Here is a 27,056-nt window from a genome sequence, read left to right as displayed (position 1 = left end):
AGACTACGTTTCCCATAAAGCCGAGCGAATCCCTCTACGTTTCCGTGGTCACCGTGAGATTGGTTCGCCGTTGGTTTCCTGCTGCAGTGAGGAAAAGACAGACAGGGAAGACTCAACACCACCACCTCCACAAACTACACTGTACAATGAAATTGTTAGCAATATCTCCATCTCTGGATGTCTGCTCCGTCACGGTTTTACTGCTGGTAAGCATTTTATACCTCAGCTTCGGTATACGTACTAAGAGTCAGTTGCTTTTTTTAGCTAACAGTTACCACAGCGGGCTAACGTTAGCTGAGTAAACGTTAGTTAGCCGTTGCATAGTTAGCTGCCAGCTAACCGATGAGACGTGGCTGTAAAAGTGGCTAATTTGACTTTCTCGTTCACTGTTGTGAGTGAAGTTATTTATCAGGTTTATTGAAGAGGCCGTATGAATGTGATTGAACCCTGCGGCTCAAATAACAAACCAGCTGCAATGTCAACTTAGCCGGTAGTGTTGAGTAACGTTAGCTGGAGGGTTATAACTAGCCTTAATCCACTTTATATAAGCGAGATGTTGCCCTTTATCACACATTGTTAATCCAAACTTTTAAGTTAATCAGCTAAAGTTTGACTCCTGTTAACTTTGTTGAATAGCAGTGAAGCATCTAGCTACCACATCCTGACAGCAGGGAGATAAATGCTGTCTGCTGGCCTGGTCAGTCAATGTTTAAATAATGGGCTGATCTGCTGTGTTTAATCAGGCGAAACATTTGTTATAACACGGATATATAAAGTTATCGTGTGTCTGTAATGTGTCTCTGAATGATGCTCGCCGGTTGGTGAATTCCTCTGTTGTGGCTCATTCTCATTGGCTGACAACCCGGAACTAGTGTGTGCTGTTGTGAGAGTTTGGGGCCTGATATGAAAACTTGTCTTTAGTGTTGCAGGGTGTTATCTTCACATAGCAGTTGAGGTATTTCATATCAATGTGAAGGATGTGTAATTGTATGTGGTTGAAAAAAAAAAAAAAAAAAAAAAGAGCACAGTGACAGTTTGCTTCTTCAAAGTTAAGATGGTTCAACTTGATAAAAGGATCCAGGAAATAATTTATATATTGGTTTAATCCTTCATATAAACAGATAGTCTCATTGGAATTTTTTTTCAAGAGAAATGTGTACAAGAATACAGACATTAGACAAGACATTAGTTTCACCTTAAGAAAAGTAAATTGTGATTGTAAATACATAAACACAGCCTTTTTAAAGTGTTCAGCTGAAATTAGAGAGTGTAACTTCTCCTTTTTTATGTATACAGCATAGTATTTGAGCCCATGTATGTGTGTTCAGTGTGACAAGAGGTTCAGCTAATGTTAAAATGTCCTGTGACCTGACATTGAAAGTTTTGTATTTAAATCTAAGCAGAGAGCAGAGGTAACTTGGCAGTTTTTACAGTAGAGCCTTATAAATAAACAACATACAGTGCTGCTCCCTTCTGTTTGTTAAGGAGGACCATCCCACCTTTTTGTATAAGATGCAATAGTAAATGAGGAATGTATCACTGGTGATGAAGCGCAGTGCACAGAGATACAGGTGGATTTGTACAAGATTTCACAATGGTTTTTCAACTAGCAGAAGAGAAACATGATTTGTTTCTATACAAAAATATAGAGCTGAAATGATAAATTGATTGATAGAAAAGTAACCAGTAACTATTTTGATAATTAATAAACCATTTAAGTCATTTTTTAAGCCTAAATGCTTCAAATTCGCTGGTTCCGGCTGCTCTTGCTATTTTTCTTTTCTTTCTATTTGGTGTAAATTGAATATCTTTGGGTCTATTTTGGACTTTTGTTTTCACAAAAAAGAAATTTTAGGATGTCTTCCTGGATTCTGAGAAATTGTAATGGACATTTATTCACTCTTCAGGCAGTTCATAGATTAAATGATTAATCCAAAACCATAGCTGGGAGATTAATGACTAATGAGTAATGAAAATAATCGTCAATTGCAGCCCTAATTAAACTTTGACTGTTGGTTTGTGCGTGAGTGAAAGTATGCTTGAGTATAGGGCTGTAACTTGCGATTATTGATTAATCTGTCGACTATTTTCTTGATTAATCGATTAGTTGTTTGGTCCATAAAATAGGGAAAAATGTTGATCACTGTTCCCCAAAGCTCAAGCTCATCCCCTCAAATGTCTTGTTTTGTCCCAACCAAAAGTTCACAACCTAAAATATTCAGTTTACAGTCACAGAAGACTAAAGAAACCAGAAAATATTCACATTTGAGAGGCTGGAATCAGAGAATTAGTTGCCAATTAATTTAATAGCTGGCAACTAATCAATTAATTGACTAATTGTTGCAGCTCTATTTGAGTAGAAACTTTTGTGGTTTATTGAGTCACATCTTTATGTTGTCTCTGGCTGTTTCACAGTTTCACTGAAAATGTGCAATCTTCTTTAGATAATATATATTGACATTTCTGTATTCACATAGAAAGGGTGCTTCTTGTGTCAGCACAGATCACAGTAGATAAACACTTCCTGCAAGCATAATTTAAAAGTGTTGCAATTTTGTAGAAGTATTGGTTTCAGTGGCTGATATAAAACTTGCGACAGCATTCTTGATGAAATAGTTTAGTAAAGGAGTCAAAGTTTTGATAATGTAGTCTTCTTCGGTCAGCTTGTCATCATATCTGCATTGTCAAACTTAGGCTCTGTTATTAAAAGAGTTAATTTAGGCCATTGCTATCTTTTTTTTTTTAATTGGTGTCTCTATGTTTTGAGTTGGCAGTAAGCACATCTCCAACATGTTCTCTTCCCCATTTCACCCTGCAGTGGATGCCATCGTAGCCCTTAAATTTTCTCTGTGCCGATCCCTCTCATGCAGCATTCTTTTGTGCAGTGCTTCAATCAGAGTTGGAATTCAGAAATCCCCAGTTGGTACATCATAATTACAAGTTTAATCTTGTTTCAGTGGTCCAGAGAGGAAGATTCAGGAAAGAAAAATGGATGCCTGCAAGATTTTTATTTTCCTAACACTAAATACTGTTCCCCATGCAAAAGCTCATTTAATGTCAGTGATATTTGTAATTGAAGGTCTTCTCCACACATGTTTTAAAACATATCAGAATACTCTGATTGGAACAATAATTTGTGTCTGAAATGGTTTTTCCACAAAAAGATTCAGTTAACTAGTTAAAATTGTTCCTTTTCCCTCTTCTCTCTCATTTGTGAATGTATTTTTAGATTCAAAAAATACATTCATAAATGAGGGATTTTTAGATTCAAAAACTAGTATTTTTAGATTCAAAAACTAGTTGTGATGTCACAAATCGTGCTTGAAGGGACGCACCTTGAACTCAGATTTTTTTATGAGCACTAAGAAACTACTTCCAGCAGATTAATGTGAAAACGGCTTTCTAGTGTCAAACTGCACATACATCAGTCTGCACAGTGAAGCTCAAACATACGACTGAAAGAACAAGAAGCGAAACACACTTTGAGTGCAAGGAGACTTTAACTAACTATGATGTCGGTACCTGTAATAACCCGTAATGCTCAAATTTAAACCTTAGTGTAATTTTTATGACACGACGGAAAATAATTGTATCTCAGAAAACTCCCTTTGCTCAATGTGCAACTTGGTATTTCTTCGGAATGTAGCATCAGACCGACCATGTCTGCTAACAGATGAGATGTCAGAGAAAACGCCTGACGGAAAGAGGATGTTTGTAAAAAATTGTGCTATATCATCATGTGAAACGGCCACATTATTTGAGTAGAGAGTAACTAATAAAATAAGAGTAAGAATGCAAATACATGAGGATAAGAGTTGAATGATCAGGAGGAGCTCACTGTCAACCCTACTGCTTCACTTAGATTTGACACTTACGTTATACGCTACACGTATAAATGTTTAAAATATGTGTTTGTATATGTTTGTATAATGCTTACATTCTTTACCTTATATAGGAAAATGTCATATATCCTCAGAGGTGGAAGTCACAATCATAAATAATTCTTATCAGTCCATGAATATAACATTTGCTGATTGGTTAAGAGGGGACAAACTCAATAGTTGAAACATTTGCTACTATGGTATGTGAACCCAGACCTGTATGTAACTCCATTCCACCTTTACATGCACACAAGAAACCATATTGATGTGAAAAAGGAAGTTACGCTGGAAATCATGAGAGCGTAATTTGCCTGTCGCTGTGCAGTCATTAACAAGTATAAGGTGACATTGTTTACTGTATATTAAGCTCAACACCATGAACAACTGACTGGCAGAAGAGCCTGGACCAGATCCAGGAAACACTGCAGGGATTACACCACCACTAGTTTGCCAGGGAGCACAGAAGGGTCTCACAAAGGCATGGATCTAGTACTCTGGTTTATAATTTGCACTGAAAGCTGGTGCTCAGCTGACACAGATAGAGCCAGAAGTATGCTAAACACAATCAGTATGCTGACAGGCTTGTCGGTTCACTCTGTCTTAACTAGTATTATGTTTTGTCCTCCTCCCCAAATAATTTTCTTTACTAGCATTTCTGTGTTTTTATGTTTTAATTGCTAACCTGCCTCTTCCCTGTGTGTCTGTAGGTGATGGGCCTCTCAACTCCTGGACAAGCAGAAATCACCAGTCTGGACTCAGGCAACATTGACGATGTCCTAAGTAAGGCGTCACACTTAACTCTTTGGAAGTAACAATTGCTCATTTCTTCTTTGTCCACCATTCCTGCTTGGTTGTCTTTAAGGCTGCATATTCATTTCTCCATTTTTGTGATCTCTGCCAGAGAGGAAATGTTTTTAGTCTGTCTGACTGTTTGCTTGTGTCTTTATTAAAGGGGCATCTCAAAAACTAATTGACAGATTTCAGTTATTTAGTGGCCAAGGAAGACCTTGGCCCACTGTGTGTGGATAGCATTATACAACCTATTGTTTTTGTAAAAAATACAAAGTTTTCAGTTGTTTTTGATGTTACTTGCTGTTTTCGTATAATTGTTCTCCACGTTGTTGTAGGTGTGGCCTCTTTGCTTTCACCTTTCACCAATTAGACATTTAATGACAGGTGGTTTGATAGATAAATGTATATGGCCATGAGTCACTGGTCATAAATTTCTGTTAATAAAATGCCCTGCAAGTGCTCTCCAGTCTTCCCGGTATTATTTCATTCCTCTATTGACAGAAAACTGAAGGGTTTAAGATTAATGAGCCAAATTAATTAATTTTACTACCAAATATACATTCAAGAGAATATTCAGTAATGTGTAGAGGCTTGTATTTATTTCTTGTTTGTGTGTGTTTTCTTGCAGATAATGCTGGGGTGGCATTAGTGAATTTTTACGCAGACTGGTAAGTGTGTCGCTTCTCTTCCTCATTCATTGAATCTGTATATTATGTCAAGGATGCTGTGAATACCACATGGTGCCATAAATATAATTTGATTACTGTCATCCGCTGTGGAGATTTAATCTCATAGATTTCTGAGCTGTTCTAATTAACGGATGGAACTGATATATGTGAAATGAGATGACAGCAAAATTTAGTCTAGTGGATTTTTACAAATCTATTTAATTTACTTACAAATCATGGAAAACCCTTTGACTTTACACCCGCTTCCTCACCCGCCCTACAGGTGTAGGTTCAGCCAGATGCTCCATCCAATTTTTGAGGAGGCATCTAACATAGTGAGAGAGGAGTTCCCTGATACCAAGCAGGTGGTGTTTGCGCGCGTCGACTGTGACCAACATTGTAAGTGTTACTTTTGTTTTCTTTCTAACATTGTCAAGGACAATACCAAACAACATACAGATAGAAGTGATCTCTTTTTGTTTGTTTAACCTGAGAAATTCCCATCAAAAGACAGTAGAGCCATTTATTAATTTGTTCAGCAGCCAAAGTATTTATTTCATATTGACACACTAATCTTAATAATATTGAAGCGGAAACCGGAAAATGTTTGGTATTTTAACATTTAACTGACATAAATTATGAATCTATCAACCAAATGATTGTTATTGTTAGTATTTAGTTGTGTTATATGTGGTGACTGCTGTTTATGGTTATCTAATGCCCTAAACTGCTATAACACCCTCACCCCTATTCATATACACGGAGTAAAAAAGGCCCGCACACACTCCCTCACTACATTTGATGCACATACGTATGCACACATAGATGCCCGCCACACCAAAGCACTGAGACACAAACCGCCAGCCTCAGCCTTTTGAGATAAAGCAAATTAAAGAGAATTATTGATGACCTGCAAACTGTTTGAAGACTAATGACAAAACTGCTGCTTCCTGTGAAGACTGGAGGCTTAGAGACACCCCGCAGGGAGATTGACACCTGCCACATGTGCGTGCACACACATACACACACACATACACACACTCATTCACTGTGTGCAGAGAGAATATTTACTCTTGGTGGGGGGCAGCTTTCATGTGGGAGATCAGAGCTCCGAGCTGACTGAAGGCAGTGTTTTCAGACTGAGGTTTAACCGCCGTCTCTGTCACCGCGCTGCTCCTCATCCACCCATCCCCATGTGTTTTTACTCTGCTCCTTCCTCTTCATCAATTGATTTGTCCTTCTTTACTTAACTTCTCCTCCACCTCTGTGCAGCGGATATCGCCCAGCGGTACCGCATCACTAAGTATCCTACGTTGAAGCTGTTCCGCAACGGGATGATGATGAAGAGGGAGTACAGGGGTCAGAGGTCGGTGGCGGCCATCGCTGACTTTATCCGCCAGCAGCAGGTCGACCCCGTGAAAGAGATCCAATCAATGGAGGAAGTTAAAGCTGTGGATGTGAGTGGCAAACACACCCTGTCTGTAAAAACACTAACACACACACAGTTATCATTCTTGTCCCAACACTTTCTGTCTCTTTATTATTCGACAGAGGAGCAAGAGGAACATCATAGGTTACTTTGATAAAAAGGACTCAGACAACTACCACACATATGAAAAAGTTGCCAACATCCTTCGGGACGACTGCATGTTCATGGCTGCTTTCGGGTGAGACGCACTATGTTTTTGATTCTTCTCCCTCAACCATTCAAATGAAGCCCATATGTAGTGGATATATTAGGTGTTTCCCTCTTGAACTCCTCTTAACCGTTTCCCTCCTCTAGTGCTGTGTCTGAGGCCGAGCGCTTCAGTGGAGACAACGTGATCTACAAACCTGTGGGGGAGAGCGTCCCTGACATGGTCTACCTCGGCTCACTTACCAACTTCGACCTGACCTATGCTTGGGCCCAGGACAAGTGTGTGCCTCTGGTCAGGGAGATCACCTTTGAAAATGGAGAGGTATGTTACCTGATTTTTGCACACGTAACATTGTCAGCATGATTATAAACTTTTGCTTTGTGGCTGCTTTCGTCTGAAGATAGATGCATAAAGACGGAAATACACTGAAACCAGCCTTGAGGGTTTTCATTGAGTCTGCGGGTCGTACATCTGCTGAGCCACAAAAAGACCGTGACTCCATCTGTCTCTAATACTGTGTTGGTGTGTGTGTTTCCCAGGAGCTGACTGAAGAAGGGATCCCATTCCTCATCTTGTTCCATATTAAAGAAGACACAGAGAGCTTAGAGAAGTTCCAACATGAAGTGGCTCGCCAGCTCATCAGTGAGAAAGGTAAGTGTGTGTGTGTCTGTGTTTGTGGCAGTGTTGCCAAGTTTATCTATACTTGACTTATTACAGCCCTGTGTAGAGAGCTGGTATGTATGTCATGGGATCGTTTCTTTCTCTTGTTCAGGGTCCATAAACTTCCTGCATGCGGACTGTGATAAGTTCCGCCATCCTCTGCTCCACATCCAGAAAACTCCAGCTGACTGTCCCGTTATCGCTATAGACTCATTCAGGCACATGTATGTGTTTCCTGACTTTAAAGACCTCGCGTAAGTACTGCCTTTCAGTTTCTCTATATAAAATGTAGTTTTTCACATAGATACACTGTGTATATGTGCAGCAATTTAATCTTTAAAATTAGGGAGCCGCAATATTACCATATATAGGTTATTTCATTTGCAATACCACTATGTGTGTGCACCTCCCTTGAAACATTAATGAAAGTTTTTAGGGATAAAAATATGAGCTGATAATTGTATCTTGCAGAAAGAATTAACCAAATATAAATGAAAACTGACCACAAATGCACCTGTAATTATCAAATGAATCATCCACATGTCAGATCGGTGTGACATATTTGGCATTCTTTTGGACATTTTTGGACAATTAAGCTAAATGATATCATTCACAGCTATGAGAAATTGTTCATTACAAGATCTGATCTTCCTAAATAAAAGTCAATTTTATTACACACACACACACACACACACACACGCCATAATCCTCGGTGCACTGAACACCAGAAAAATGTCACACCTCCTAAAATCTGTCCTTTATGAATGGGCCAGGACACCGGAGCTAATGTGACATGATTTGGCACGTGCAATAAGTGCTAAACTAATCCAGTCTAATCTAATTTAATCTTATTTATTCTGCCCCCCACCACTCTGCCTCCCCCGCCCCTCCCATCCCCAATCAGAGTCTGATCAGATAGACAGAAGCCCCGAGGACTGACCAGCCCTCCACAACCTAATTGCATCACATCACCACTGCATGTGGCACACAGCTTGTAATTACATTAGCACAGTGTATGTTATATGTATGTGTGTGTGCGCGTGCGTCTGCGTCTGCCTACATGCTGTTCTGACACACAGGGTTAGCTGTGACATGGGGACCAGCTCCGCCTGTGTGATATGACAAAGAGTTCATGACCTGTCGTTAATAAGCACACTTCACAGGACAGCGTTGATATGGATTAATGCTGCTTCATGACGCGTCTGCAGGAACTAATGTCCTCTGTTGCTGCCCAGAGCTGTTTTGTCTCATATCAGCGGTTAATTCTGACCTTCTCTGTAGTTCGAGCAGGTCTGTCATTATTGCGGAACGTGGTGTGTAGGAATGCCTAGTGGACACATTTGTCAAAGACGCAGTTAATTTACATTTTTGTGTGTGCTTCTTACAGCATCCCTGGCAGGCTGAAACAGTTTGTGTTGGACCTTCACTCTGGAAAGCTACACCGAGAGTTTCACCATGGTCCCGACCCCACAGAGAGCACGCCCGGACAGGTTAGCATCAGCACACGCTATGGAATAGTTTGACATTTTGGGAAATACCTTTTTTGCTTTCTTGCCAAGAGTCAGATGAGAAATTGATACCACTCTTATGTCTGTATGCTACATAGAGAGCTGGAGGCAGCTGCCGCTTAGCTTAGCTTAGCACAAAAACTGGAAATGGGGCGAAACTGCTAGCCTGGCTTTGTCCAGAGGTAACAAAACTCACCTACCAGAACCTCTAAATCTCATTGAGTAACACATTATATCTTGTTTGTTTAGTCCATACAAAAACCAAAGTGTAAAAAGGTGCTAGTGGGCAGATTTTGTTAAATTCAGATAGAATCAAGCCAGCTACACACCTGAGAGTGGTTTTGTTCTTCTCATTTTGACCTCTCGGTAAGGTCTAATAGTTCCTTTTAAAGTTGGATTTTTCTATGTCATGTGACATTTGATTTTCTGAATTTTGACTTTCACTCTCAGGAGGAGATAGTAGGAGAAGCAGCCAGCAGCCCTCCAGAGAGCTCGTTCCAGAAACTGGCACCCAGCGAGACTCGCTACACCATCCTCAGGGACCGTGACGAGCTGTGACCTCAACGGCCTTCCAGTGATCCTGTGACTCAATGCCACGCCCCGGGGTCAGGGAGGGGGTTAGGGTTGGGACAGGCCAGCGGGACAGAACAGCAACACCCAACACCCTTACTGAAGAGAGAAAGATAGATGTTGAGGAGGAGGAGGAGGAAGAAGAGAATGAAGAAGAAGGAGAAAAAGAAGAACGGGAGGAGGAGAGCAGAGGAGCGCAGTCCATGACACAACCATGTTGGAATAACCTATATTTTCATAACTCTTTCACGTACAATTTTTATTTTGGATTAAAAGGAAGAGGGTTAAAGAAGGAAATGTGTGGTAGGGGTTAGGGGCATTAGGACATCATGAGAAGTGTTTTTACTTTGATTTTTTTGGAGCTTGTATATATGTTTGTGCTACATGGGAGTCTCATTGTTGGTCTAAATTAAATGCAGAGTTTTCTTTATTTTATTCCTTTCTTTTTCATCACCCTGATTTTTTTTTTTTTGTAGAGAAACAAACCAGAACAGTTCCCTCACTCCAGTCGTATGGTTCTTATCTGTGGGTAGTCCAGTTCAGCCTGATAGGAGACGCTTGTTTAGTCTCACTGACCTCATGGCTGCATCTCAATATGACCAACTCTACTCTAACTCATTTGTATAGCACAAGTTGTAACGACATGCCTGTTTGAAGTAGCTTTATCTCCACATCTTCTCCACACACACACATACACACACACACAAAGTTCTGAAGGAATAGAAAAATATTTTGAAATACTGGGTAAGGGCAACATAATTTCAAATCATGACTTGAAACAGAAGATAAAGAGACAGAGCTACTCCAGCCTATTGAGATGCACCCCCTTCTCTCCCTGGTACTAAATGGTTATTAGGTTATGATGTCACTTACAGTGTCTATAAAAAGAAATCTCCCGTCTTGGACCTTTTTTTGTTTTACAACATTGAACACAACTCAACAGAAAATACAGTAATATCAAAATGAATGAGCTTTTTGCCCATCATACTAAACACCATGTAGAACATCACCAAAAACACACCACCCCCACCGTGAAGCCTACTGGTGGCAGCATCCTGCTGTGTGGAGGCTTCTCTGTAGCAAGCCCTGGATGGCTTGTGACGGTACAAGGTGGAGCGAATGCAGCAAAATGCAGAGAAATCCTGGAGAAAATATGCAGCTATGATTGTGTATTTTACAGCAAGATAAACATTAAGTCAAATGTGTTGGCTAAGGTGTTCAGACTTAAATCCAATCCAGAATTTGTGTCAGGATAATAGTTGTTCACTCAGACTATGAGTGACTGAAAAATGGGAAAGAATCAGTGTCCCCATGTGTAAAGCTCTTACAGACCTATTGACGTCAGGCTGTAACTGTTGCCAAAGGTGCCTCCATTAAGTATTGTCTTGACAGACATGAATACTTATGCAATCAGGAATTGTTAATTTTGTACTCAAGACCAATCTGTTGGAATTAGTTTTCTGGTCAGCGTCTAAAAGGCTGATTGATCACTTCCACTGTTGTAAAACATGAAAAGTCTAAGGCGCTGGATGCTCTTTATATAGGTACAATATTTGCTGTAACACCTCTGAGTTGTGTTCCTGGTAATCAAATTGAGGGGGGAAAAAAAAGTTTTGAAATGGTGTACGTTAACACGAATTAACAAAATGGCTGTTGTTGTTTTTTTTTTTGGCTGTCACCTGTTGTCAAATGTGTCACCAATGCTGGGGGAGAAAGACTGCGTCCTTCCCAGTGTTTTCAAAAGCTGAGAGACAAGAGGGGAACCCCCCCCATGTGATGAACGGTGGAAATTTACAGTCTGCCACTTTATACGAGTTCTCTTAAAAAATGGTTTTGTCTCTTTATATGTCTTTGAGGTTTTGGTACAAGTCTAGATTCCTGAGATCCGCTGAGTTTGAATGAATCCAAAAGTGGGATTTAAATAAGGGTATGGGGATCCATTGCTAAGTTTGTACTGTCCTGCCCTTCCATAGAGGCCAACAGATGCCTGCATAGTGACATATCAGCTACACATACAGGAGAGCAACAGGAGGTGAGGGGGGGTGTGATGCCATTTCTAAACCAGTCATCTCAGAGGGGAAGAAGAGTAAAAAAATGAAAAAAGTAAATTAAAAACCATTTTACAGGATGTTGTGTTGTCTGATGCTTTGTCTCTGCTGTCATTTAGTGTTCACTCTCTGCACTGAACGGCGTTCCTGTTGACAAGAAACATTTTATTTGGCAGAAAACCAGCAGCAGTGTAAAGAGTACATGGCAGGTTTTTTACACTCCAGTCCCTGAAGTGATCTGGAAAGTGGCACTTTGGGCGGGTTTTGTGCAATTTTGCTTCCATACTTCACAAAAACAAGTCCCTATATACAACATTATTAGTATAAACATTGTGTGCCACTTAAATTTACATTAAGTAAACAATCTAACAGCACAGGACATTTTCCATACATTATTCTTATAGTAGTCTCACTACTACAGCTGTTCACAATGGGACAGTAATTCCTGCATAAAAAGAAATTGAGAAACTTGCAAAACATGATAAAAAAAAGGATCTGAAAAAAAGATGGTAGCTTGAGGAACACAAACAATGTTCTTGTTAGTGGTACCATTTGACAGAATGGACGGCGCCATGAAATTGACTTAATTTCGCAGCCACGTGAGGCTGATCCAACCGCAAACCAAAAGCTGTAGTGTAAATAACTGTTGAGAATTTTTTTAAAAATTGTACAAAATAAGATTAACGTCCCCACAGAAACACCATTCACACCCAAACATCAAAGTATTTGACTCTTGCATTGTTAGGCTGTTGTTACATAATAGTTTTACAGCAGTGCTTGGCGACTAATGTTGAGTCTCTGTGAGGCAGTCTGAGCAGCACTGGAGGTCTAGTTTGTACTGCGTCCAAACACTAGGAGCCTCAGTTAGTGATCAGACCACCTGAGCTCAGCGAGGACTGACCGGAGGTGTTGGGTCATTTGTCCTTGCTTGACTCTGGTTCGGCTGATTCTTCCGACGGCGGTGCTGTCAGTTGTTTCATCTGTAGATCCACTCGGGCACGGCGGTGTTTTTGGACCATGTTGCCCCCCGCAAATCCCAGGGCGCCCCCTCCCAGAGCAGCAGCCACCCCTGCAGCTTTAAACCCAGCCAGCAGGCCCAGCGGACCTCCTAATACTCCACCCAGCAACGCCCCAGCAACCGGCAGCACCGTCAACTTGTAGCCCACCGCCTAGAGAGACAGGAAGAACAGATATGTTGCAGTTTAATTTAACACACACACACACACACACACACACACACACACACACACACACACACACACACACACACACACACACACACACACACACACACACACACACACACACACACACACACGCGCGCACACACACCTTTAGAGGCGTGACTACTTTGTGGCTTCAAGACACTCTGTGATAGAGTTCGGATGTGTCTATCCTTTCATGATCACACATCGGCCCACAGAAAAAAAAAAACCCCGACACAAACAAGCCAGCCTGGGTAAATGTAAACCGACACTTCCATAGCAGCATCAAAGCCTTTTCATTATCTTCATTTAGGAGAAATCAGAGAGATGCGGCCTGTGTGTTATTACGGCCGTTATCATCAGAGTGGAAGGTGCGCTTTGCTGATGGCAATTAATGACTGATTCTCTGACCGTCCTCAGAAACACACACGCACAGGGACACACACTTGATTAACACTTCACTATTAAATTAATCTAGTTCAAAAGCTAGCTTTCCTTGTCCCCACCCCTGTGGCAGTTGAGGGAATTTTAATTTCATCTGAGCAGAGTTAAAAGGACTCTGGGTACAGGTTGTAGAGGATGGAGGAAATGTGTGTGTGTGTAATGCTGTTTGACCTGATGACAGATTACAAGCTTTCAAAACAAGTTAAAACATCTGACATCCCTCTCATCTGCCTTATCTCTTCACACCCCGCCTCCGTCTAATGTGCAGCCCACTACATCTACTAGCAACCTTACGGGGAGGTCGACCTTTGTTTGTGTTCCCATTTGGGGCGAATTTAATTTAAATGAACAATTTAAAAAGACGATTTCATTATTTGAGGAATTTATTTTATAAATGCAAGGACTTAAAGTTCAAATTGTTATAAGGTTGGTACACGTACGTTACATAATAAAAATGTTCTCACTTACCTTTACTGGTATCTTGCCGTGCAAATAGTTTGTGTTTTATTTCCCGAGATTTTGATATATTAGTGAGATTCTGAGATTCCTGCTGCCATCCCGAGACCATTTTTGTTTGTGGTGCTCACAGCATCAAATAACAATCAAGATAATTTAATTAAATTACAGACGCTTTAATCCAAATTGAGTTTTTTTTCATGCGTAGACACAAATTGGGAGCAATATGGGCATCAGTGTCTATCTAAACTACAGGAGAAACCTGGGATTGGACTACTAACTCTACAATTATTATATAGTATATATTATTATATATTCATAATAATAAGAATTCATCATATTTTTTGTTGTTTGTTTTTTTAAGCTTCATATGGGTGATTTTGAGGGGTTGTGTTATGATTTTTCTGTACTTGTCCTCAATTTAAGTTGTGAACTGTGTATGTCTGTATGTTTTACTCAAAACATAGACATACTCAAAGCATCATGTGATTGTTTTATAAAGATACTGGTACAAGGTTGCGTCTCAATAAAACATTTCAAAGATTAAAAAAAAAAGATCATAATTGTTAATAATTATTTCAACAGTAGTGAAATTAAATGGAGTAACGTCTATTCCCAGAGATGTTCTGAATGCTCTGACTTTCAATGTGGACGGTTTTCATTGGAACTACTTTCTGACAAAAAAAAAAAAACAGTCCCTATGAAAACTGTTTACAAGTGTGCAGATTATCCAGAGTAATGGGAACACTGTTTCTACGGTTTTCTACAAAGACATGTTGCTGTTTAATTGGTAAAATGTCTTTTTTTAATGCTTTGAGCATCACAAAAAAAATTTAACTCACCTCCATTGTACTGGACTGGTGGCAGAAATCTCAGTAACCGGGACAAATCAGTATCTGCATGTGTAGATACCACTAGCGGTAAGTGACAAAATATGTTTGTTTGTTTGTTTCTCTGAGGATTAATAGGCCTTGCAGAAAAATAGTTTAAACATAAAAATGCTGTTTTTCATCTCAGCTTATTTACACACCAGCGTTCGCATTCACAGGTTTTCATCAGCACACAGGAATCACGACTCTGTGTCTTCACCGCCTCAGTGTTTGTAATTACAGTCTAATACAGTCTTCACACTTTCATTATGTTCTTTACAGTGTGAGCAAAACAAAGATCAAAACAGACCTCTTCACCTGAAAGATGAGTATTTTTTTCCTTTAATGTAATCCAAAAGTTAAAAACTGAAATTAAAGTTGTAAAAATGTTTTTTTTTTTAAAGGTGGAAAATTGTGTCTGCTGCGATGTGTGCGTGCGTGGGATTAATGGGTGATTCATTCTGCGTATTATAGACAAGAAGTTCAACACTTCAATTGTGTAATATGTGTGAAGGGTACTGAGTTGTCCCTCTGAGTTACACTTGGTGCAGATCAGTGTAAGAGTGTGTTGAATTGATGATGGAAGCCTGAATGCTGCGCCTGAAAAACTATTAAACAGTCATTCAAACCTCTCCTTAATACTACACACACACACACATATACACACATCTTGTCGCCACTCTCATCCTACCTCTCTATCACTCTTCCACCCCTCCACTCCTCTCTATCCCTCTCCTCTCTCTATTTCCTTAATTGCAGCTTTCCTCCGTATTCGAACGGATCAATAGGAACAAACGCTGTGGAATGGCTGGGAGGCAAAGTGCCATCGATCTCCCCAGCTCCCAAACACCACACACACCACACACACACACACACACACACACACATACACACATACACAGACACAGATCAGATCGTCAGGGCACACAAGCACATACACACCTTCCCCAGGCTCTTGGTCCCCTCCTCCACGTTGGCAGCGGCTGTGTTGACGTTGTCCTCTATGCTGTCAATCTTCTCCTGCTGGGACTGATGCATAGGGGTTAGACACACACAAACACAAACACACACACACACACACACACACACACACATTCAAGCAAGAATATTCACAGATGCATACACACATGTGTGAAAGAGCAACCACCTGTCATGTACTACGTCCCCTCCAAATTCTGCTCCATGCCACAAGTTGACATGATAAGGGTGTGCATGAGTGTGTGTGGAGGCTATAGGTATATTCAAAGGGAGATTACACTGGGCGTGGGGTCAGATTGTGTGTGTGTGTGTGTGTGTGTGTGTGTGTGTGTGTGTGTGTGTGTGCGTGTGGCATTGTGTAGATCTCATGAAATATTCAGAGTGGCAGCTGTCTCTCTCCACATGAGGGCTAGATGGACACAGTGACCAAACAACAACCAGAGCACTTTTTTTCTTCTCCCTCTCCTCACCTGTGTTACCTCTCCCTGTTGTTCCCTCTCACTCTCAGCTATTTCACAGATTCAGCCCTGTTTTTGCACTTCTCTCACACATACCAGTGTAAAAGCTTCCTGTTATTTTGTGATGGTTTCAAAGTTTTTAAAACCTGCTCTGACAGATCACAGATGAATCTCGCCACTCACATTCACGGATCACCTCTTCTTAGATCAGAAAAACAACACCTCTCTTATTTTCTGTGCTGTTTTCTCTCCTGCAAAAGCAAACAGTTTCATCAAGACCCAGACGAACAAAGCTGCACTATTCGGGATCCAATCCTGAAAAACTGGGCAAATTCCATCTGCTGAGGAAGATTGTGTGATACGATTTAAAGCTCCAGAACAGCTGCTAAATGGACATTATAATGAGACTGTTTTGTCAAATTTGTTAAATTGTTTTTTATTGAATATGATCCTCATGACTGTTTGCAACAGCTGGCCAGTGAGAAACTCTAATTTTCTATTATTATTTAATGTGGAAGCTTGCACTAAAATGAAAATCTGTTGAATAGATTAATCAATTAGTGCATCTACAAAGAATTTCACTTTGGGGAAAAAATAAACCATTTTAGTCATTTATCAAGTAAAAATAAAAGAAAAAAATGCTGAGATACAGAGCAGTTGTAGGGCTGCAAATAATGATTATTTTCATTATCAATTAATCTGAAGATTATTTTCTCGATTGATTGATTGGCTGTTTGGTCTATGAAATGTCAGTAATTGTGAAAAATGTTTCCTAAAGCCCAGAGTGATGTCCTCAAATGTCTTCTTTTGTCCAGACCAACAGTCTACATCCCAAAGATATACAGTTTCCTTAAGATGATATCATAGAATTGAGCTTTTCTTTCTTAAGAAATGAGTCATACGATTACCCGTTTATCAAAATAGTTGCTGATCAATTGATAAATCGTTGCAGCTCTTGTCTCAAATAATGAAAAACTGAAATTTGCAGCATTTAGTCAAACTGAATAATAGACTAGAGGGAATACTTTTAAACGTGAATGAATCAAGTAATGAATAATGAAAATACTGTCATTGTCAGTGTTAATCACATATATGTTTATATGAATTTGTAGCCCTTGAATAAAGAAAAACACAGATAGGAACACAGACAAACAGCCGGAACAGCCACTAACATGACGCATGTACAGACACAACCACACACTCAGTCAGTATTTCCACTGTGGCTGAGCGCTGGAATATTACTCCTCTAACGGCGTCTCTCACCCTAGAGACACCACAACAACATGTCTATGCTCTTTCTGCACCCCCCACCCCCCTCCTCTTGCCTCAGTCTGTTTTCAACCCTAACTACATCTTCACTCTCTCTTTCTTTCTCTTTCACTGTTAATCTCTCCTTCACTCGTCCTCCCTGCCTCTCTCCCTCCATCCCTGAGGATAGAGTGATAATCTGAGCCGTCTGTTCTCCACCTGCTCCGATTTATCCCTTGTTCCCCCACCTCCCCCCCCCCCCTGTGGGCACCCTCCCGTCCTTCCACAAATCCTCCCTCGTCTACTCCTCAATCTCTCCTCTTGCCTCGGTGAAGGGCCTCTGGGGCCCCCGCAGTAGTCCTGAACCGATCTGCGTAACCTCCTCTCAGAGGAGCCTTACCCGGCAACACGAGCACACATGGTCAAATACACACCACTTCCTGGAAACACTATAGGCTCTCACGTTGTTTTTGCTCACAGGGGTAGCTGTGCACACATGTAGATAGACAGAGAAATGCATATATTGTGGAAACGTGAATGCAGCCGCCAGGAAGCACAAAGCCAAGTTGAGTGTTCGTACTTACATGGACAAGCAGTGAGAACTCCGTCACCAAACCACTCAGCTCCTTCAGATCCTGAGAAGAAAAAATACTGTATTTACTTAATTGTCTACAGCCACAGTCCATCCATACAGCCAGTGTCTACGACTGACAATCACATGAACTAATGAGAGTGAATATTAATGTGTGTTGTATGTATTACAGTAGAGCAGAGTGAGACAAGTGCGTCTGCAGGAACAGGTAAGAGGAAGGGGGGGGGGGGGTCAATTGCATTAGATGATCTTGCTATAGCTATGAATAATGCATGTAACCATAGCAACATTTAGTACAGATAAAAGATGGAAAATACTTTCCTATCTATACTTTGTGTTTAGTGCTTTAAGTTTCAGTCAACGTGGGTCTTTTTCACAAGAAATTTTGAGATGTCAAGATAGGAAAAGTGCAGGTGTAAATAAGAACACTGATGATGGCTGAATTCCATTCAAATGCTTCACTTTCTGGTTCCTGGTATTGTGCATGCTGGTATTGTGACCACTGTCACACTGCCATGCCTTACTGGGACACTTAACAGAACAGAACAGAGCCATCGTTAAAGGTCCAGTGTGTAGAATTTATTGGCATCTAGCAGAACAGATTTGGCAGAAACGGAATATAATATTCATAAAATTAGTGTTTAATCACCTGAAAATAAGAATAGTATTTTCATTACCTCAAAATGAGCCTTTTATATCTACAGAGGGAGCGCATCTTCTTCCACGAAGCCCGCCATGTTGCATCGCCATGCTTCTACAGTAGCCCAGAACGGACAAACCAAACACTTGCTCTAGAGAGGGCTTTTCACATTTTTCGCATGTTTCATGGATACTGTAGTTTCTCCTACAAACTTGGAAGGGGAGGGGTATTCAGTTGGTTGCAATCTGCAACTTCGCCACTAGATGCCACTAAACCCTACACACTGGTCCTTTAAAGGGGAACTATTATGTTTTCCTTCTACATATATATATATATATATATATGATGTCACAATGTCGGATGTTCACATTAATGTGGCCAAAGTGTCAAATAATGGGGTAAAATTATGTAGAAGTAATCGGTGAGCAAAAAGCACCGGCTTCAGACTGCTCCAATTGCTAAGTTTCCAACGTTTTTTTCTACTTTCAGCCCAAGCCAATGTCAACCTGTGATGAATTTCTTTATATGGTCATCTGCTCCGTGCACAGCGCACGAGTTCACTGCTCTGCTTTACTAACATTATGGCATTTTTCCATTGTTTTGGGGGTAGTCAATGCCGAGAAATGACTCGAGTCGAGCTGGCAAGCTGTTTTTCCATTACACACCAGAGCAAAGTAGTTTATCTGTTGGAGGTGTACTGGTTGTCTGCAGCTCTTCATCAAACATCATCATCACTGTGGCTATTTCTGCTTGTACTATTCCTCCCTGTATTATTTCTAACTGATCCGCTCAACAAATAGCTCCAAATTTCTCCGTATGTTGTTGTGTTGGTCTGTTTTTAAATGCCTAATGAAGCTCTGCTAATTCTGTGAGGAACACGTTTAATTTCCTGTAAATTCTTCTCAATAAAAGTCTCCTGTTATTTAGTCATTTAAAAGCTTATTATATGAAGCAGTAAAGCATAAAATGTTGGGTTTGCATTGACGGTAACTTAACGCGACTGATATGGCTGCGCCTTGGCAGGCTTCCAGAAAGCTGGACAATCTGAACAGAGTGGGCTCATTGGAGGGGCCCCTTAAAGAGACAGGAGCTAAGACTGCCTGTTAGAGACAGAGGCTGAACTGAGGGGCTGCATAAAGGGCCAGTATAAGATAAATAAGGAGATTTTTTAACTTTTTCTGAACTTATATAAAAATATAGAGCTGGAAATGAGGTCCCCTTTAATGTCATTGTAACACATGTGCTTTTCCTACTATGACAAGTCAAATGTCTGCTGTGTAAATCTCTCTGTACATTTCTCAGGTTTTAAGAAACCCTTCGTTCTTCTTCTTCATTTTCTTTTTGACTCACCTCTTAACCTGAACACAATTTCCCATGCTGACTACAGAGAAAAATGATAAGGGGCTCACTCAATTCAAATACACTATCACATTGGCAGCTATTAGTTAGAATGGATATGGTTTTAATTTGATAGGGACAACTATGGATAGCAAAAAAACATTATTATAACATTTAACATTATTATATTTATCTTAACAAAGATAATAAGAGTTGAGATTTATTTATTCAGCACAGATTGAGGTATAGATTTGTTGTTGATTGTGGTTTAAGCAGGTTTAATAGCGGTGCGCTAAAAACAACATATTCACTTCCTTTGTTCATGATCAAATGGATGTTAGATGGAAAGAAAAATCTAAATGTGTAGGATGATGCTAGATCACAAGAGCTGAGATCTGAGCAGTGCCTGTCCAAGTTAAATATGAGGTTTGGTCCTGTTTTTGATTTCGCAATTTGAAAAAGAAAGGGAAGCTTCATAATACCAAAGCAACTTGTAAACCCTCTAACTAATGTCATGCATATACAGTACACCTTGAACTTAAATACCAAGACGTAGTATTTCTTACAACAATAAAACAATAATATAAAATAAGTATAAAATAGATTATGATTGCCAGGCTTCATGTTCAAAAGTTTGTGTGGAGGAAATAACATTCATACCTCTTCCAGGTTGTCCCAGGACTCGGCCGCACTCTGATCAGCAGGGATTTCTGGAAGGTGGAGCTGAATTTGCCTGCCAGACACCAGCTCCTCACCCACATCGTCATCAGCGTGGTAACTGCTGGACACACAGCTGGACGTCTGAGCAGCAGGTGGCGACGATGGCGCAGGCTGAAGGCCGGGGTTAGAGTGCAAATGCAGGAAGCCTTGTGTGGCGGCTGACGCCCGGTCTCTAACTGGCTTGACAAGCGCCTCTAAAGCGGCAGCGTCTTCGGCACGGACCCGGGTGCACAGCTTCTCCATCTCTCTTATGTTAGCTCTCAACTGCTGCAGGGAGATGGACGAGAAGCAGTGAGTTTGAGTGTCATGTATGAAACACTTCGGAGGGCTGAGAGACTAACAATGACTGAGACGCTTGATTAATGTACACAAAGACAGACAGAAGGACAAGCAGACAAACCTGTTGTTAAATCAAACCGTCACAGCAAAAATATACAAGATACAAATGAAGATGAGACAAGACACACAGCATAAAAATTAAATAAATCTGTACTGCTGTTACCTGGTAACATATCAACACAGGGCACAAAATGATCCAGAACTATAATTTTAACAAACAACTCTACAAATAACTCCTTTAAATCCCTTTAAAAGTAATAATTTTTGTTAAGTTTGACTGTTGTGCCAGTGGGAAAGCTGACAGGCTCAGCATCCCAGTGAACTGTTCTGATGATGGAAATGTGTGTGCGTAAGTTGACCGGGGTGTGTGTGTGTGTGTGGAGTGGGGGGGTTGGGAGGGCCTTAATAAGGTTCAAATATGAGGCTGGGTAACACGAGCCCCCCTCATCCCGCTGTGCCCTGAGGGTGACAGGAGGATTACATCCCAGCCATCAGCCCTCCAGGCCACAGAACGACCGGGGCTCAGAGGGTCAGTGCGCTGCCGATAACACATTTTGCTAATTACACAGCATGAATAAACATATATGCATACGCTTGTCCTCACGCTTGTACATAAAACTGAAAAACACACTGATTAACACCGAGGCGGTCAGGTCAGGCACCTGTCAGCCTGCAAATTAACCGTAAGTAGCTCAAACGCACACACACACACATACACACACACACACACACACACACACAGACCAACAGATCCACATACTCAATAGCAGATATTCATGATAAAACAGTATTGACTCCGCTCCCCTGTCTCACAGTGTTTACTATGGCTTCTGTGGTAAAGGTGGGGATACAGAGTCTGTCTGTGCCTTTCTCTTGGGGGTAAGCATGGTGCTAGGCTAGTGGGAGTACATGCAAATCACCAAGTAGGAGAGACTGCAGTCTGTTTCTGAAAGAGGGAAATGCAGGACATAGGCCACATCTATCTATACATTAGGGCAAATGATAACACAAAAAAAATCATATTGCTTTTATTTTGACAGATATTTTGAGTCATGATTTTTGTGGAAATGGTAGTTTTTGCATTTAACTTTCACTGAAAAAAATATAAAAATGATGATGATGTGATTTTTGTTGGGGTCTGTACCGAGCAAGCATGTTCCCTCACATCTGGAGAATATGATTTTTGGGTCGGGGCATCACTGTAGCACCACAATGCAGTATGTTGTGACACATTTTACCTTTATCAAAAAAAATTGCAGCTCCTGCGATTTGGATACTGCACTTGGCCATATTGTGATTTCGATAATATTTCGATTAATTGTTAAGCCCTACTATACACACACACACACACACACACACACACACACACACACACACACACACACACACACACACACACACACACACACACACACACACACACACACATCTACAGCAGAGTAGCAGACTAACCCCTACTCAGGATTAACACCTTGCAGACATGAGAAAGCACTCTGTGTGTGTCTCTGGGGTTTGTAGGGTAATGGTGAGAGGATAGGTGTGTGCCTGTTTGGAGCTATTTCACCTTTAGAGACATGGTGGCTTCCAGGCAACAACATCCCCCGAGGCATTTCACACCCACCATGTGAACAAGTATGCGAGTGCTTACACACACACACACACACACACACACACACACACACACACACACACACACACACACACACACAGAGGAGATGGACCATTTGAGGTTTGGCAGCAGCTCTTTTCTTGCCCTGATTTTTCGAAGGAAAGTGAATATCTATACAGGAAGTGGATACTAACTTAATGGATTAGACACATTTATTCAATTACATCTCGTGGTCTTTCTCAGTGGATGGAGTCGCTTAGTTGTCATGGAGATGGTTTAGTTGCTATCATGTGAAATAAGCATGAAATTATGGATATGTGACAACAGTGTGTGTTCATATTGTAACCCCTTGTACCAAGAATGGTCTCTAATGTTGGCCACTAGATGTTGGAACAACAAGTAAGTTGGACCTTCTGTTGAGAATTTCTTTGTCAAGTGGCTGTTTTCCTTTTTGAGAGACATCACAGGTCTTCACTTTTGATTTTCAAACTGGAAACAACTTGGTCACCACATCAAGTTCCTTCTAAACTGAGTTCCTAAGAATCTGGATGAAAAATATGCTACGCAGTTGCAGAGTCATGCTGGTTCAGGAATTTTTAGGGGCTGATGAGTCACATACTCATCTAAACAATCCTCACATTCACATATCCGCCAGGCTCAAACTTGAATAGTATACCAAATGCCTTTGTGATGACATAAAGGCTGATTGTTATGGATGTGAAATTTAGTGTTATGAAGAAACTGGAATTCATCGTATAGCAACATGACATTGTGGCTCACGTCATGTTTTCCAAAATTAGAGGAGAATATCAGTTACTGGCCTGCTATATTGTATTGATATCTCTGTCATACTGACACACACTCATAGTTGAAGTGTATAGAGTATCATGTTATACCTGAACAGTTCGGCTGGCATTGATATGCTCCTGATGAAGGCGGTCCCATTGCTGGTTATGTTGGTACTGCAAACATGAAGGAAAAAGCATCAGATATCTATCTGCGGACTGGAAGTAAGAGCGTGGACGCGAGGGTGTGATCATGTGTTCGGCCAGATTTCAGCCGTCACCTTCAGTATGTTATCGTGGTGTTTCTGCAGTCTCTCCAGGTCCGTGGGTAGAGCCACTTTAATGAACTTGTGGATCGGTGCCTCCAGGCGCCTCAGTGTCAGCTTGTGGCCTTCCTCTGCCATGTGTCCTGCTGACTGCCAACAGCCAACACCTCTGTGTAACTTAGACACCGCACCTGCTCAGCCTTATCTCTCTGCCCCCACAGACACTGTAAATATCAGCAGAGTATGATTTTGTTAAATACATAAATCAAATTAATAAACTCTGTGACACATTGGAGTCTGCCCACACATCTAAAATTGGCATCTCCATAACATGAACAAATATTTTTTCTTGCCAAAATCCTTCCTCTCTGTGAAAAGAGTAGCTTAAGTATTATATACTGACAGTATGCAAGAGTGTAACAAGAAGTTGTTTAGAAGAGTGGGGTTATTTTTATAAGACGAGGGTTGTCTTGTCTAGTATTGTCTGACCAACAGTTTAAAACCCACAGGTATTCCATTAACACTGATATAAAATAGAGAAAAGCTGCAAATTCTCACATTTGAGAGGCGAAAATTAGTGAATACTTTGGTAATTTTGCTTAAAATGAGTAATCAATTATGAATATAGTTGAGGAATCATTTTTTGTCGGCCAACTACTCAATAAACTGTCTAGAGTTGAAACGATTAGTCGATTAATCTATTAGTTGATCGTCAGAAAAATGCCAAACATTTGATGTTTCCCTCTTCTCAAATGTGAGGATTTAATGTCTTTTCTTTTAATATATGACAGTTAATTTAATATCTTAACATTTCAGACTGTTAAACAAAGCAAGCAATTTGAAGACATCACTGTGGTCTCTGAAAAATTGTGAACACCATTTTTAACATCTTATAGAGAAAGAGAAAGAGAGAACCAAAAGATTAATGGATTAGTCAAGAAAGTAATCAGCAGACTAATCAATGATGGAAAATAATCGTTAGCTGTAGCTCTAAAACCATTACATTTCAGCACAAGTGCGATATGATACATTTAAATGGTTATATGGAGCCAATACAAATATTTACTGAATACAAAATAGGTAAAGCTTTCCAGACAAGCCAAGGGTTTTTTAAAGACCATTATACTTTTATGTTTTCATGATTTCACAGTTGTATAAATGAAAATGATAACATAATGCCAGTTCAATAATGTGGACAACTACTTGCAGCATATGTAATATTTTACCAATGTTATCCCTTTAAAGCCAATGTTACCAGTGAAGTAAACCTGGGCGATATTAGACAGAATGAGGTCCCTTATGAACAGCTCTAACCTATGACAGGAAACAGGTAAACTGATTTAATGTTAACTAAAACTAAAACTAGTTATGAATCCTGAAAGAAAAACTTATATTTGATTTTCGGTCTAGTTTTAGCAGAGTCGTGTTCACAACTCCTGTGCTGCCTTTTGACACTTGAATGTTAAGTGACATACAGCTGCTGGTTATATTAGCCGCTAAATGAATCGACTGGTATGTTTTTAGCCACGATAGCTAACAGCTTGTTGCTAACTCGTTAGACGACGTCAGCTAACTTGTTCATGGAGCCAGAAAACAGTGAAACAAACAGCAGTCTGTCGATCACCGCTCAAGTAAACGAAACTTAATGGACATTTGGCGACACTTACCAGTTAAAATACAATTCAAGGATTTAATTTACATCCGCTAAAACCTGGTGTGAGCGTCCATACTGTTGAGAAAATCAACCATGACATATATTTGCTAATTTGCAGCAACGCTTTCGGGTTGTTTCTGACAGTTTGTTGTTTGTAAACATTTCTCTTCCGAGTGCGTCCGCGAAAAGTCTCCGACCTCAACCAGCGACTCGAACCACTTTCTGTTCCTCATTATGTGTCCCAAGCGTAGTATCTTACGGGAAAAGTCACTGTGATATTCCTGAAATAATCTTACACGTATTCAAGGTGTTTATTTCTCGTATTGACTCTATTTAATCGTGTGTATTATACCCAGAAAAGTGGATCATACAAAACAAAGCAGACTTACCGCTGGCCACCAGTCTCTGCTATCACAGTTATCAACATTTAATTTTATATCATTAAAAATTATGTTTACATCATATGGAAATTTAATCACACGAGGTGTTGACATTCTATTCATGTTTGTTTAGAGTTGAGAGGGATTTTTTTTCACACCGAAATCTTAAAATCTGACCTTTTTAGGCAAAACAATGAAACCAAACAAAATTGTAATAAGGGGGATTTACCATTCTGCATCATGAAAGGAGATAAAGGTTACAGAAAACATAATTGAACAGTTACACAAATAAACACTGGGAATTGTTGTGTTTTTTTTAACACTCAAGAATATACTGTCAAGGATGTTTGGACTTTTAAAACCTCAATATTTCCAAAATCCTGTCTACAGCCCTGCATGGGGTCATAATTTTCCATAACAGGCATGTGTGACTCTTGATGAATACTGTCGGGGTATTTTTTTTATCATTTGTGGTGACATCTCTCAAAATGTATGGCCTTTCAAAATTCTTTGGAGTCATGATTTGTGATAACCACAGTACACAAGTACTTGCTAAATTAAATGCAGTTGCAAAACATCTGAACTTCTTTATCAGATTACAGGATCTGTTACTCACAGTTTTTCACAAGGGGAACTGAAAACTCAGTGTCAATAAATAACACAGAGCAGCTCATTAATGGTTATTATTACCCAATAAAGGTTGCTGCAAAGAGTTGAGTGATTGCAGCAAGTATAAACAGCATCAAACCTGTGGAAAGAAACATTATGTGTGATATTACATCTTTGCCTGTGTTGAGTTTGGATGTAAGAGGGAGAGAAAATCGGGGTTCCCCCTCCTCTACTCTGAGATCAGTCTGTGTGAGTGGGTCTATTGCATGTTTCCACTTCTCTTCTTTGGCACCTTTTACCTTTGACATTTAGACCAACCCCCCACACACTCTTCCCTCAGCGGATGCTCCAACCGAGGGGCCACAGTGAAACACACAGTCCCCAGCAACAGGGGATTTCCCCTGGTGCTGTACACATGTTGTGCGTGTGAGTGTATGTATGCTTCTGTTTGTGTATGTGTCTGTTTGTCTGTCTGTCCACTTCTAGGGGACTCCCAGAGTTACAGACGGAGGAGGAAGAACAAAGCTGACAGTGAAAGTCTGAACAGCAAATCATCAAAAATGTTTGGGTTTGTGTGTGTGTGTGTGTGTGAGTGTGTGTGTGCGTCAGGCGCATGACTCAGGTGCCATCCGTTTCAGTCTAATCCAGGAAGTTTGTCAGCAGGAGAGGAAGCCAGCAGGGAGCTCCGTTCACTTCTTACCT

The 27,056-nt window shown here is 40.4% G+C and overlaps 2 protein-coding genes across 2 annotated transcripts; one reads left to right on the top strand and one right to left on the bottom strand.

Annotated features, from left to right (window-relative positions):
- Window positions 1-57: 57 nt before the first annotated feature.
- Window positions 58-11,844, top strand: erp44 (endoplasmic reticulum protein 44). Its single transcript, XM_044358282.1, has 11 exons — window positions 58-206; window positions 4,589-4,661; window positions 5,302-5,341; window positions 5,625-5,740; window positions 6,614-6,798; window positions 6,893-7,008; window positions 7,125-7,299; window positions 7,518-7,629; window positions 7,751-7,892; window positions 9,026-9,128; window positions 9,597-11,844. The coding sequence occupies exons 1-11, from the start codon at window positions 147-149 to the stop codon at window positions 9,702-9,704; spliced, it is 1,230 nt and encodes a 409-aa protein (XP_044214217.1). The 5' UTR covers window positions 58-146; the 3' UTR covers window positions 9,705-11,844.
- Window positions 11,845-11,908: 64 nt separating this feature from the next.
- Window positions 11,909-25,566, bottom strand: stx17 (syntaxin 17). The gene is made up of 7 exons (XM_044358284.1): window positions 25,379-25,566; window positions 23,727-23,935; window positions 23,557-23,622; window positions 20,653-20,979; window positions 18,007-18,057; window positions 15,681-15,767; window positions 11,909-12,933 (listed from the first exon to the last, which is right to left on the bottom strand). Exons 2-7 carry the CDS (start codon window positions 23,847-23,849, stop codon window positions 12,679-12,681), a joined length of 909 nt encoding a protein of 302 aa, XP_044214219.1. The 5' UTR covers window positions 23,850-23,935; window positions 25,379-25,566; the 3' UTR covers window positions 11,909-12,678.
- Window positions 25,567-27,056: the final 1,490 nt, after the last annotated feature.

This window comes from Thunnus albacares, chromosome 8, assembly GCF_914725855.1.
Source record: "Thunnus albacares chromosome 8, fThuAlb1.1, whole genome shotgun sequence".
Lineage (NCBI taxonomy): Eukaryota > Metazoa > Chordata > Actinopteri > Scombriformes > Scombridae > Thunnus > Thunnus albacares.
The sequence above is the reverse complement of the archived record's forward strand: the minus strand, read 5'-3'. Positions and strand labels throughout refer to the sequence as shown.